The 12,271-nt window shown below is 38.5% G+C and overlaps 1 protein-coding gene across 1 annotated transcript in view; it reads right to left on the reverse strand.

Annotated features, from left to right (window-relative positions):
* Positions 1–12,271, reverse strand: part of TEX11 (testis expressed 11) — a 254,826-nt gene that overhangs the window by 48,602 nt on the left and 193,953 nt on the right. Inside the window, exon 25 of the mRNA XM_065915873.1 lies at positions 6,929–7,001. Coding sequence (XP_065771945.1) covers positions 6,929–7,001 — 73 coding nt within the window. The remainder of the gene's footprint in view (positions 1–6,928; positions 7,002–12,271) is intronic.

The following is a 12,271-nucleotide window of genomic DNA, read 5'->3' on the forward strand; positions in this document are numbered from 1 at the left end:
AATGACAGAAAGATCTCTGTTCGTTTCCAAGGCAAACCATTCAATATCACAGTAATCCAAGTTTATGCCTCAAACACTAATGCTGAAGAAGCTGAAGTTGAACAGTTCTATGATGACTTATAAGACCTTCTAGAACTAACGCCAAAAAAGATGTCCTTTTCATCACAGGGGATTAGAATGCAAAAGGAGGAAATAAAGAGATTCCTGGAATAACAGGCAAGTTTGGCCTTGGAGTACAAAATCAAGCAGGGCAAAGGCTAACAAGAGTTTTGCTGAGAGAACACACTGGTCACAGCAAACACCCTCTTCCAACAACACAAGAGATGACTCTACATATGGACATCACCAGATGGTCAATACCGAAATGAGATTGATTACGTTCTTTGTAGTCAAAGATGGAGAAGCTCTATATAGTCAGCAAAAACAAGACCTGGAGCTGACTATGGCTCAGATCATGAACTCCTTATTGCAAAATTCAGGCTAAATTGAAGAAAGAAAGGGAAACCACTAGGCTGTTCAGGTATGACCTAAATCAAATCCTTAATGATTATACAATGGGGATGACGAATAGATTCAAGTGATTAGATTTGGTAGGCAGAGTGCCTGAAGAACTATAGATGAAGGTTCAAAAACACTGTACAAGGGGCAGTGACCAAAAACATTCCAAAGAAAAAGAAATGCAGTTAGGCAAAGTAGCTTTCTGAGAAGGCTTTACAAATAGCTGAGGAAAGAAGAGAAGAGAAAGGCAAGGGAGAAAGGGAAAGATATACCCGACTGAATGCAGAGTTTCAAGAAACAGCAAGGAGAAATAAGAAGGACTTCTTAAATGAACAATGCAAAGAAATAGAGGAAAATAATAGACTGGAAACAGCTCTCCAATAAAGTTGGAGCTATCAAGGGAACATTTCATGCGAGAATGGGCATGGTAAAGGACGTAAACAGTAAGGACCTAACAGAAGAAGAGATTAAGAAGAGGTGGCCAGAATACACAGAATAAGTATACAAAAAAGGCCCTAATGACCCAGATAACCACAAAATCGTGGTCACTCACCTAGAGCCAGACATCCTGGAGTGTGAAGTCAAGTGGGCCTTAGGAAGCATCACTATGAAAAAAGCTAGTGGAAGTGATGGAATTCCAGCTATTTCAAATCCTAAAAGATAATGTTGTTAAGTGATGCACTCAATATGCCAGCAAATTTGGAAAACTCAGCAGTGGCCAGGACTGGAAAAGGTTGGCTTTCATTCCAATCCCAAAGAAGGGCAATGCCAAAGAATGTTCACACTACTGTACAATTGCACTCATTTCACATGCTAGCAATGTTATGTTCAAAATCCTTCAAGCTAGGCTTCAACAGTATGTGAAGAGAGAACTTAAAGATGTATGTACAAGCTGGGTTTCAAAGAGGCAGAGGAACCAGAGATCAAATTGCCAACGTTCATTAGATCATGGAGGAGGCACGGGAGTTCCAGAAAAATATCTACTTCTGATTCATTGACTATACGAAAGCCTTTGTGAATCACAACAAACTGTGGAAAATTCTAAAAGACATGGGAATACCAGACTACCTTACCTGTCTCCTGAGAAACCTGTATGTGGGTCAAGAAGCAACAGTTAGAACCAGACATGGAACAACTGATTGGTTCAAAATTGTTAAAGGAGTATGACAAGGCTGTATATTGTCACCTTGCTTATTTAACTTCTAAGCAGAGTACATCATGCAAAATGCCAGGCTGAATGAATCACAAGCTGGAACTAAGACTGCCGGAGGAAATATCAACAATCTCAGATATGCAGATAATACTACTCTAATGGCAGAAAATGTAGAACAACTGAAGAGCCTTTTGATGAAGGTGAAAGTGAGTGAAAAAGCTGGCTTAAAACTCAACATTCAAAAAACTAAGATCATGACATCTGGTCCCACCTCTTCATGGCAAATAGAAGGAGAAAAATCTAAGCAGTGACAAATTTTATTTTCTTGGGCTCTAAAATCACTGTGGATGGTGACTGTAACCATGAAATTAAAAGACATTTGTTCCTTGGAAGGAGAGCTATGACAAACCTAGATAGTGTATTAAAAAGTAGTGACATCACTTTGCCAACAAAGGTCCATATTAGTCAAAGCTAGGGTTTTTCCAGTAGTCATGTATGGATGTGAAAGCTGGACCATAAAAAAGGCTGAGTGCAGAAGAACTGATGCTTTTGAATTGTGGTGCTGAAGAATACTCTTTAGAGTCCACTGGACTGTAAGATCAAACCACTCAATCCTAAAGTAAACCTGAATATTCACTAGAAGGTCTGTTGCTGAAGCTGAAGCTCCAATACTCTGGCCACCTAATCAAAGAGCCGACTCACTGGAAAAGACCCTAATGCCAGCAAAGACTGAAGGCAAAAGGAGAAGGGGGCAACAGAAGATGAGATAGAAGATGAGACGCATCACTGACTCATTGACATGAATCTGATCAAACTCCAGGAGACAATGAAAGACAGGGGAGCCTGGTGTGCTGTATGCTGTAGTCCATGGGGACGAAGAGTCGAACACTACTGAGCAACTGAAAAACCACAACAAATAATCCATCATCCTTGGAGCTATACCTAGTGGTCTTCTTTGGCATATAATTCTTTTCATATATTGCTGGATTTTTTCCAGTTTCATTGAGATGTATTTGACATATAACATTATGTATATTTAAGGTGTACAATGTCATGATTTTATACATGTATATATTTTGAAATGATTACCAAAATAAGGCTAGTTAACATATCCATTACTTTGTATAGTTGCCATCTGTGTTTGTGTGTGTGTGGGGTGAGAACATTTTAAGATTTACCCTCTTGGCAACTTTCAGTATTGTTAACTACAGTCACCATGGTGTACATTAGGTCTCTCAAAACTTATTCATCCTATATCTAGAAGTTTGTACCCTTTGACCACCATCACATGTTCCCCCATACCCCTGCTCCTGGCAACCAACAATCTTTTCTGTTTCTATGAGATTTTTTTTTTTTTTTGGAAGATTCCACATATAAGTTAGGTCATACAGTACTTGTGTTTTTCTGTCTTATTTCACTCAGCATAATATCCTCCAGGTATTCATCCATGTTGTTACAAATGGCAGGGTTTCTTTCTTTTATAAGGCCAAATAGTTCATTGTGTGTGTGTGCATACATATACATATATATATACACACACATATATGTATGTCATATTTTCTTTATTCATTCATCCCTCAATGAATACTTAGACTATTTCCATGTCTTGACTATTGTGAGATATGAACACGGGGATGCAGATGCCTTTTTGCAATAGTGATTTCATTTCCTTTAGATATATACTCGGTACTGGGGTTTTTGGAGATGGTTGCTCTATTTTTGCTTTTTTGAGGAATGTGTACATTGTTTTCCATAGTGGCTGTACCAGTTTACATTCCCATCAACAGTGCAAAAAGAATTCCCTTTTCTCCACATATCCTTTGTCTTTTCAATAATAGCCATTCTTTTAAACAGTTTTAGGTTCACAGCAAAATTGAGTGGAAAGTATAGAGAATTCCCATATATACCCTATCCCCCACTGCACACAACTTCTCCCACTACTGACATCCTGCACCATACTGGTACATTTGTTACAATCAGTGAATCTACATTAACACATCATTTTTACCCAAATTCCATGTTACATTAGGATTCACTCTTGGCATTGTACATTCTACAGATTTTGGCAAATGTATAATAACATGTATATACCACTGTAGTATCATATAGAATAGTTCCACTGCCCTAAAAGTTTCCTGTGTTTTATCTATTTATTCCTCCCTCCTCAATTCATGCTGACAACCAAAGATCTTTTTATTGTCTTCATAGTTTTGTCTTTTTTGTAATGTCATATAGTTGGAATCATATAGTATGCGGCCTTTTCAGATTGGCTTCTTTCACTTAGTAATATGCATTTGAGTCTCCTTCATGTCCTTTCATAGTTTAATAGCTCATTTCCTCTTAGTTCTGAACAATATTTCATTGTTTGGACATTCCACAGTTTATTTGACTATTCACCTACTGAATGGTATCTTGGTCGCTTCCAAGTTTTAGTAATTGTGACTAACTGTGATGTTTATAGCAACATCCATCTGCAGGTCTTTTCATGGACATAAGTTTTCCATTTATTTGTATAAATAACAGGGAGCACCACTGCTGGAATGTACAGCAAGAGTATGTTTAGTTTTGTAAGAAATTGCCAAGCTGTCCTTCAAAGTGGCTATACCATGTTGCATTCCTGTCAGCAATGAATGAGAATTCCTGTTGTTCCACATATTCACAGGCATTTGGTGTTGTCAGTGTTTTGAATTTTTGTCATTCTAATAAGTGTGTAGTGGTATCTCATTGTTTAAATTTGTAAGTCTCTAATGACATAGATAGATATAGCTGTATAAAGGGAATCTATCTGTGTTCCTAGAATGAAGAAACTGATTTTCAGTAGACAGCCAGCATTCTGACATACTTTTTAAATAAAAGGCACTAAAGGTATGAATTTCACTCTGAGCATTACTTTAGTAATTTAGATTCTGTTATGAGGTATTCTAAGTATCATTTTCTAGATATTTCATATTGCTGCTGCTGTTGTTTAGTCGCTAAGCCAAGTCCAACTCTTTTGCAACTCAATGAACTGTAGCCTGCCAGGCTCCTCTATCCATGGAATTTTCCAGGCAAGAATACTGGAGTGGGGTTGCCATTTCCTTTTCCAGGGGATCTTCCCGACACAGGGATCAAATCCAAGTCTCCTGCTTTGGCAGGCAGTCTTTACCACTGAGCCAGCAGGGAAGCCCAGATATTCATTCCATAGTTATTTTTGTTTTTTAAAATGTCCAAGTGGTAAAGGATTCTGTTTCCTAATTCCATTATTATATTTCTAGTTTTACTGCATTGTGAAGCATTGTGGTCAGATAATGCTATCTGTTTTACTTTTATGTTTTAGAATTTATTCAGGTTTTTTTTTTTCATTCAGGTTTTTCTTGTGATTAATTCTGTAAATGTTCAAAGGGCATGTGAAAAGAAAATTAGTTTTCTGTTATCAGGCTATAAAGTATATTTTCAGGCTATCTGGTATATTTTTATTAAATTTTCCATATTGAGTAAGTTATTTAGGTATTTTCTCTCCTTTCTTTTTATTGTTTTCATTCTTCTAAATGCCTGCCATAGATTGAGATAGGTGAATTAAATTTTATATGTTTACGTTCTTTCTTATAATTCCTATAGTTTGATATAAACATTCATCAAAGATATCATGAATATACACATAAAATGACAGCCCAATAATTTTTAAATATTAGGAAACCAAATTCACCATTTTTAAAAATAATAATACACCATGACCAAATGGATAATTCCAGAAATCCAGTGATGACTTAATTTTAGGAAATCTATTATTATTATAATTTAATATATTAATACTTCAAAAGAGAAAAACCATGTGATGATCTCTGCTGCTACTGCTGCTGCTAAGTCACTTCAGGCGTGTCCGACTCTGTGCGACCCCATAGACAGCAGCCCACCAGGTTCCCCCGTCCCTGGGATTCTCCAGGCAAGAACACTGGAGTGGGTTGCCATTTCCTTCTCTAATGCATGAAAGTGGAAAGTGAAAGTGAAGTCGCTCAGTTGTGTCCGACTCTTAGCGACCCCATGGACTGCAGCCTACCAGGCTCCTCTGTCCGTGGGATTTTCCAGGCAAGAGTATTGGAGTGGGCTGCCATTGCCTTCTCCACTGATGATCTCTAGAGAAGCTTAAAAGGCATGTAATTTGGGACTTCCCTGGTGGCACAGTGGATTAGACTCCACCTGCCTATGTAGCAGACATAAGTTCAATACCTGGTCTGGGAAGATCCCAAATGCCACAGAGCAGTTAAGCCTGTGCCCCACAACTACTGAGCCTGAGCTCTAGAGCCCATGGGCAGCAACTACTGAGCCTGAGTGCTGCAAGTACTGAAGCCCATGCACCCTAAAGCCCGAATACTGCAACTACTAAGCCTGTGTGTTGCAACAACTGAAACCTGCACGCCTATAGACTGTACTCCACATCAACAGAAGCTACTGAAATAAGAGCCTGTGTACTGTAACAAAGAGTAGCCTCCGCTTATCATAACTAGAGAAAGCCCGTGCAAAGCAATAAAGATCCAGTGTAGCCAAAAATAAATTAATTAATAAAAAATAAAAGGCATGAAATTCAATTCAGTATGTATAGATTTTTAAAAAATTCTAACTAAAACAGGAATAGATGGACACAATATAATAAAATCTATCTAATAATACCATCCTTAATTAGGAAACCACAGCAAGCTACTATATACTTCAAATGGTTTACTACTACACAGATTATTTCATTACAAAATGCTAACACAGTATCTGATATAATTGTGGTTTGGAAGATTTTGTATCCTACATTTAGTCAAAGTCAAAATTTGTTTAAATTAGATATCAAATCCAGTGACCTAAGAGCAATAAAATCATATTGAACAATGATGGTCCTATTTTTATACTCAATACTACAATGTAAATCAAGATAAAATATATTCTTCGGACTTCCCCTGGTGGTCCAGTGGCTAAGACTCTTTGCTTCCAGTGCACGGGGCTCAGGTTTGATCTCTTGTCAGGGAACTAGATCCCATATGCCACAAATGACGATCCTGCATGCTGCAGCTAAGACTTGGCACAACCAAGTAAATAAATAAATATTAAAAAAAAATTCTTACTGTAAGTAGCGTGTCAAAGATTTAAAATACAAAATACAAACATAGAGTGGGGAAAAGATAGTTCTTAAAGGATCATTTGGCTGATTATCAAGTATTTCAGTGGCACAAATTTCTGTTGATAAAAGACTAGGTTATTCAGATCCGAAGCCACCTTTATAACCATGTTACCATATTCCCAGTCCCACTGTACCTGTTGTTTTCAGGAGATTCCAGACGTCTCTGCATTTACATATCAGATCAAGTGCACGATTTAGTAAGCAGGTCTGTTTGGTAAAAAAGTAAAGAGAAAATTAGTCTCAACCAAACAAAACTTTAAGCAAATAAAAATCATATCATTAAAAGCAGTAAAAAATTAAACTAGAAAAATGGAAGTATAAACTGAATATTTTTGGATTTATATATAAATATTAGCCTCTATTTTTTTTCCTTTCCTTTTCTCTCCCTAGTTTTATTGAGGTACAATTGACATAACAGCACTGTTTAACATGCATAGCATAATCACTTAACTTACAGGAAATTGAGGATTAAACAGAAAATCTTGAGTATTATCAATTTTTTAAAATAATCTAGGACAGAAGAAAACTGCTTCCAGAATGGTGATATGAGGAGATCTATAGATCCTCTTCCCAGCAAAAGTACCACAACTGGTGAAAATGATAAAACACGATCATGTAAAGTCTCAGAAAACTGCCCTAACGGCATATATTAATAGCCAATGGGGAAGCATCTATTCCAGGAAATCTACTAAAGTCTCAGTAAGAACAGTGATTACCTGTAGCAGCTGAGCCATGATCTGGCCAACTCTGTTCCCCAGTTCAGTATGATGTAAGTGCACTTTAGGTGGGTATAACCAAGAAGATAGGGCTCACTATATCCTCAGCTTCCAGGCTAGGGATGACCATAAGGGACATGTTGCCAGGACTTCTCATTCCCCTCCCCAAGATCTGTATTGCATGAATTCTATTATGTCCTGTGCTTAGTTGCTCAATCATGTGTGACTCTTTGTGACCCTATGGACTCTAGCCTGCCAGGCTCTGTTATGGGGACTCTCCAGGCAAGAATACTAGAATGAGTAGCCTATCCCTTCTCCAGGGGAACTTTCTGACCCAGGAATTGAACCAGGGTCTCCTGCACTGCAGTCAGATTCTTTACCAGCTGAGCTACCAGGGAAGCCCGAGTTCTATCATAAACAAGCACAATTAAGAAGCCTGGCACTCTCTTCTTCTACCCAGTCCCCCCAAGCACTGCAGGTTGAAAATACTGTGTCACAATTGCCCTCACCTTAGCTTCCGTATAAGAGAGTTTCCATGTTGGAAGAGGTAAGCCAAGAATGTTAGGGACTACGACTTTTGCTAGACCCTGACTTACAGAGCTGTATTGTCACTCTGATACAAATGGGTCATGGTCCCTGCCTCTAGCTCCAAAGTAGTGTACAGAATTTCTGCTTAGGAGGAGAGGAAAGTCACTAGAAGAGTGAGCTCTGTAGTCACCCTAAGGAGACTGACATTTATTCAAATAGAACTTGGGGAAGTTCAAGTCTAAAGGCACTATAAAAAAAAAAGTGAAGATTTTGGTGTGGGCAATTAAGAGGAAGCTAGTAACTCAGTGATAATCACAAGCTAAACAGTAGAATACAAGTTTACAGAGAGAACTAAGGGGAAAAGAAAACTAAGATTACTTAACCCTTCAAAGGGGCCTTACGTTAACTGGAGCAGACTGTGGAGCAATTTATACCAGAGTATTTTCAAACGTGCACGCACACACACACACACACACACACACACACACACACACACACACACACACACACACACACACACACACACCAGTCACCTAGAGCAGACTGTGGAGCAATTTATACCAGAGTATTTTCAAACGTGCACGCGCACGCGCACACACACACACACACACACACACACACACACACACACACACACCCCAGTCACCTAGAGCAGACTGTGGAGCAATTTATACCAGAGTATTTTCAAACGTGCACGCACGCGCGCGCGCACACACACACACACACACACACACACACACACACACACACCAGTCACCTAGTAATTCATCAAGACTTACACCTGTGTATGATACCAATAGAAGACCACTCAGAAGCTTAACAGGGTGATCATGGAAAGAGATACTCAAAAATAACCCTGCTAAAACTACTTTCATTCCTTTCCAGGGGAGGGGTCATGGTGACTGCAAAGGCAAAGACTGTGATCTCTGAGGAATAACATTAGAAGCTCTATACTACTATACTGCTGCAGAAATAAGACTGCACTGAACTAGCCCAGACAAGTCATTAATCAAACAAACAAGCACATATTAACAAGTCCCAGAGAGGGAGAATCAATACCCAAAGATATTTCAAAATACTATGCAAAATGTTCAGTTTTCAACAAAGAATTATAAAATATGAAAAGAAACAAGAAAGTATGACCCATACACAGGAATAAAGTAGGCAAGAGGAACTGACTTTTGAAAGGTACAATATTGGAACTTAGCAGACACAGGTTTCAAAGCAGTTGTTTCAAATATGTTAAAACAATTAGACACTTACAAAAGCAAGGCAAGATGACAATGTCAGGAAATATAGAATACTGATTAAAAAGGCAGTGGGATAACATATTCAATGTGATGAAAGAAAATAGGCAACCGAGAATCTAACACCCAGCAAAATTCTCTCTCAGAATTGAAAGTAAAATAAAGAAATTCCCAGATTAAAAAAAGTTGCATCTTTTTGCTAGCAGAACCATTTATAAAAATGCTAAGAGAAGTTCTTCAGACTGAAAGCAAGTGACACCGATAGCAATTTGAATACAAATGAAAAAACAAAGTGCACTGATAATACATTTCTTCTTTCTTTTCTTATTTTAAAATACTGTGTAAAACTATGTGTAGTTTATTTTTATACCTAAAAGATATACATAGACCATTTCATCAACCCAAGAAGAAAATACATTCTTTCTCAAGCACACATGGCACTTTATCCAGGACAGACCATATGTCAGACCACAACATAAACTTCAAATACATTTAAAATAACTTGAAGTCAGACAAAGTATGTACTCTGTCTACAGTGGAACAAGATTAGTTCTTCTACAGGAATTAAGGCCTCTATCCAGGTGGAGGATGATAACCTTAGGCTGAGGACAAGCATGTGAACCCCAGACTGGTTGGAACCAGAAGGCTGATACCAGACTGAGATGATGACCCTTCTATTACTTCACCACTAGCTAATCAGAGAAGAGCTACGCACTCTGCAGTGCCACCTCCCCAAATGTTGCCTATAAAAACTTCCCTGAAACCCACTGGGGAGTTCACGTCTTCTGAGCACGAGCCACTCATTCTTCTTGTAAAGAAGAATGGCCCTTGTAATAAGGGCATGGCCCTTGTAATAAGCCTTTCTCTGCTCCAAACCCTGACATTTCAGTTTGTTTGGAATGAATTTCAGTTTGACAACACCCTTACTTATGAAGAAGCAAAACAGTTCTTTTGGTTTTGCTCTTAGGCTTGCAGATTTTTTTTTCATCTTCTTTATCGAAAATTTCTAAAAAGAGGTCCCTTTACTACTCAGGACAAAGACATTATATTCTTTATCTCTAGTAACTAGCAGAGTGCTTGGTACTCACATGTTTTCTTGAGTTGAACTCAACAAAGGAAAAGAAAGGAAAGAAAATATGTTGGCAGAGATCTATTGAGAGCTTGTTTCAGATGTGAAGAATCATATAAAAGAACATATTTTTTTTTCGTATTCAAGTAAATATGTTCTTTTATGGTTTTGGAAAAAAAAAAAGAAAAAAAAAAGAACATATTAACAGAAGGAACAGAATAAGCAGCAAGAAGGATTTTGTACCAATTGGAAAGAAAAGAAGCTGGCAAGTATGGGAAATTAGGATGTTTTCTTTGACTAGATAAGAGAAAAAAGCAGAGATCTAGAAGTTAAAATCATACAAACATGTTAGAAGTCCAATTTGGTGACAACTTCCCTAGCTTGAAAGAAGGAAGGTAAAGAACTAAAGACAAATCAGTGAATATTCTGGTATATGGGAAAGTGAGATTTGATGTTGTTATCTCCTTAAAAGGTGTAAGGTTTAAGTTGAGAGTGGAATTTAGGCAAAAGTAGATATTTTGTTTTCTTGATAAAACTGAGTTAATGTGGATCACAATAAACTGTGGAAAATTCCGAAAGAGATGGGAATACCAGACCACCTGACCTACCTCTTGAGAAGCCTGTATGCAGGTCAGGAAGCAACAGTTAGAACTGGACATGGAACAACAGACTGGTTCCAAATAAGAAAAGGAGTACGTCAAGGCTGTATATTGTCACCCTGCTTGCTGGGAAGCCTGGCATGCTGCAGTCCATGGGGTCACAAAGCGTCGGACATGACTGAGTGACTGAACTGAACTGAACTGTATGATAAAATATTCAAGAATGTGGGTCAAAGAAAACAAATGCAATTGAGTGACATTAAATAGTTCAGTAAATGCTGTTGAGGTTGATTATAGCTTTTCTTCCAAGGAGCGAGAGTCTTTTAATTTCATGACTGCAGTCACCATCAGCAGTGATTTTGGAGCCCAAGAAAATAAAGTCTGTCACTGTTTCCATTGTTTCCCTATTTGCCATGAAGTGATGGGACCGGATGCCATAATCTTAGTTTTTTGAATGTTGAGTTGTAAGCCAACTTCTTCACTCTCGTTTTTCACTTTCATCAAGAGGCTCTTTAGTTCTTCACTTTCTGCCATAAGGGTGGTGTCATCTGCGTATCTGAAGTGAAGTTGCTCAGTTGTGTGTAACTCTTTGCAATCCCATGGACTATAGCCTACCAGGCTCCTCTGCCCATGGGATTTCTTAGCCAAGAATACTGGAGTGGGTCAACATTTCCTTCTCCAGGGGACCTTCCCAACCCAGGGATCGAACCCAGATCTCCCTCACTGCAGGCAGCTGAGGTTACTGATATTTCTCCCGGCAATCTCGATTCTAGCTTGTGCTTCACCCAGCCCAGAATTTTGCATGATGTACTCTGCATATAAATGAAATATCAGGGTGACAATATACAGCCTGATGTACTCCTTTCCCAATTTGGAACCAGTCTGTGAAAATAAACAAGTCAGCTAAATAATTACAGACGGCTAACAAAACTGTGGAAATGGAACTTCCCTGGTGGTCCAGTGGTTTAAGAATTTGCCCTGCAATGCAGGGAATGTGGTTTGATCCCTTGTTGGGGAATTGAGGCCCCACATGCTGAAGAGCAACTAAGTCTGTGTGCCACAACTACTGAAGTGCATGCCACACCTAGAGAGTTCATGCACCACAACGAAAGATCCTATATGTTGCAGCTAAGGACCCAACACAGCCAAATGGAAAAAAAATGCTGAGGAAGTAAACGTGTTTCCTTAGAGAATGTGTGAAAGGAAACAGAAGTAGAACAAACAACCTATGGACCACTTGTGATCACAGGGAGATGATGAAGATAAAGAATATTTAAAAGCAGATTCACAAAGAGTGGTCCATGGCAAGGGGCGTTTT

Source organism: Muntiacus reevesi, chromosome X (genome assembly GCF_963930625.1).
Source record: "Muntiacus reevesi chromosome X, mMunRee1.1, whole genome shotgun sequence".
Lineage (NCBI taxonomy): Eukaryota > Metazoa > Chordata > Mammalia > Artiodactyla > Cervidae > Muntiacus > Muntiacus reevesi.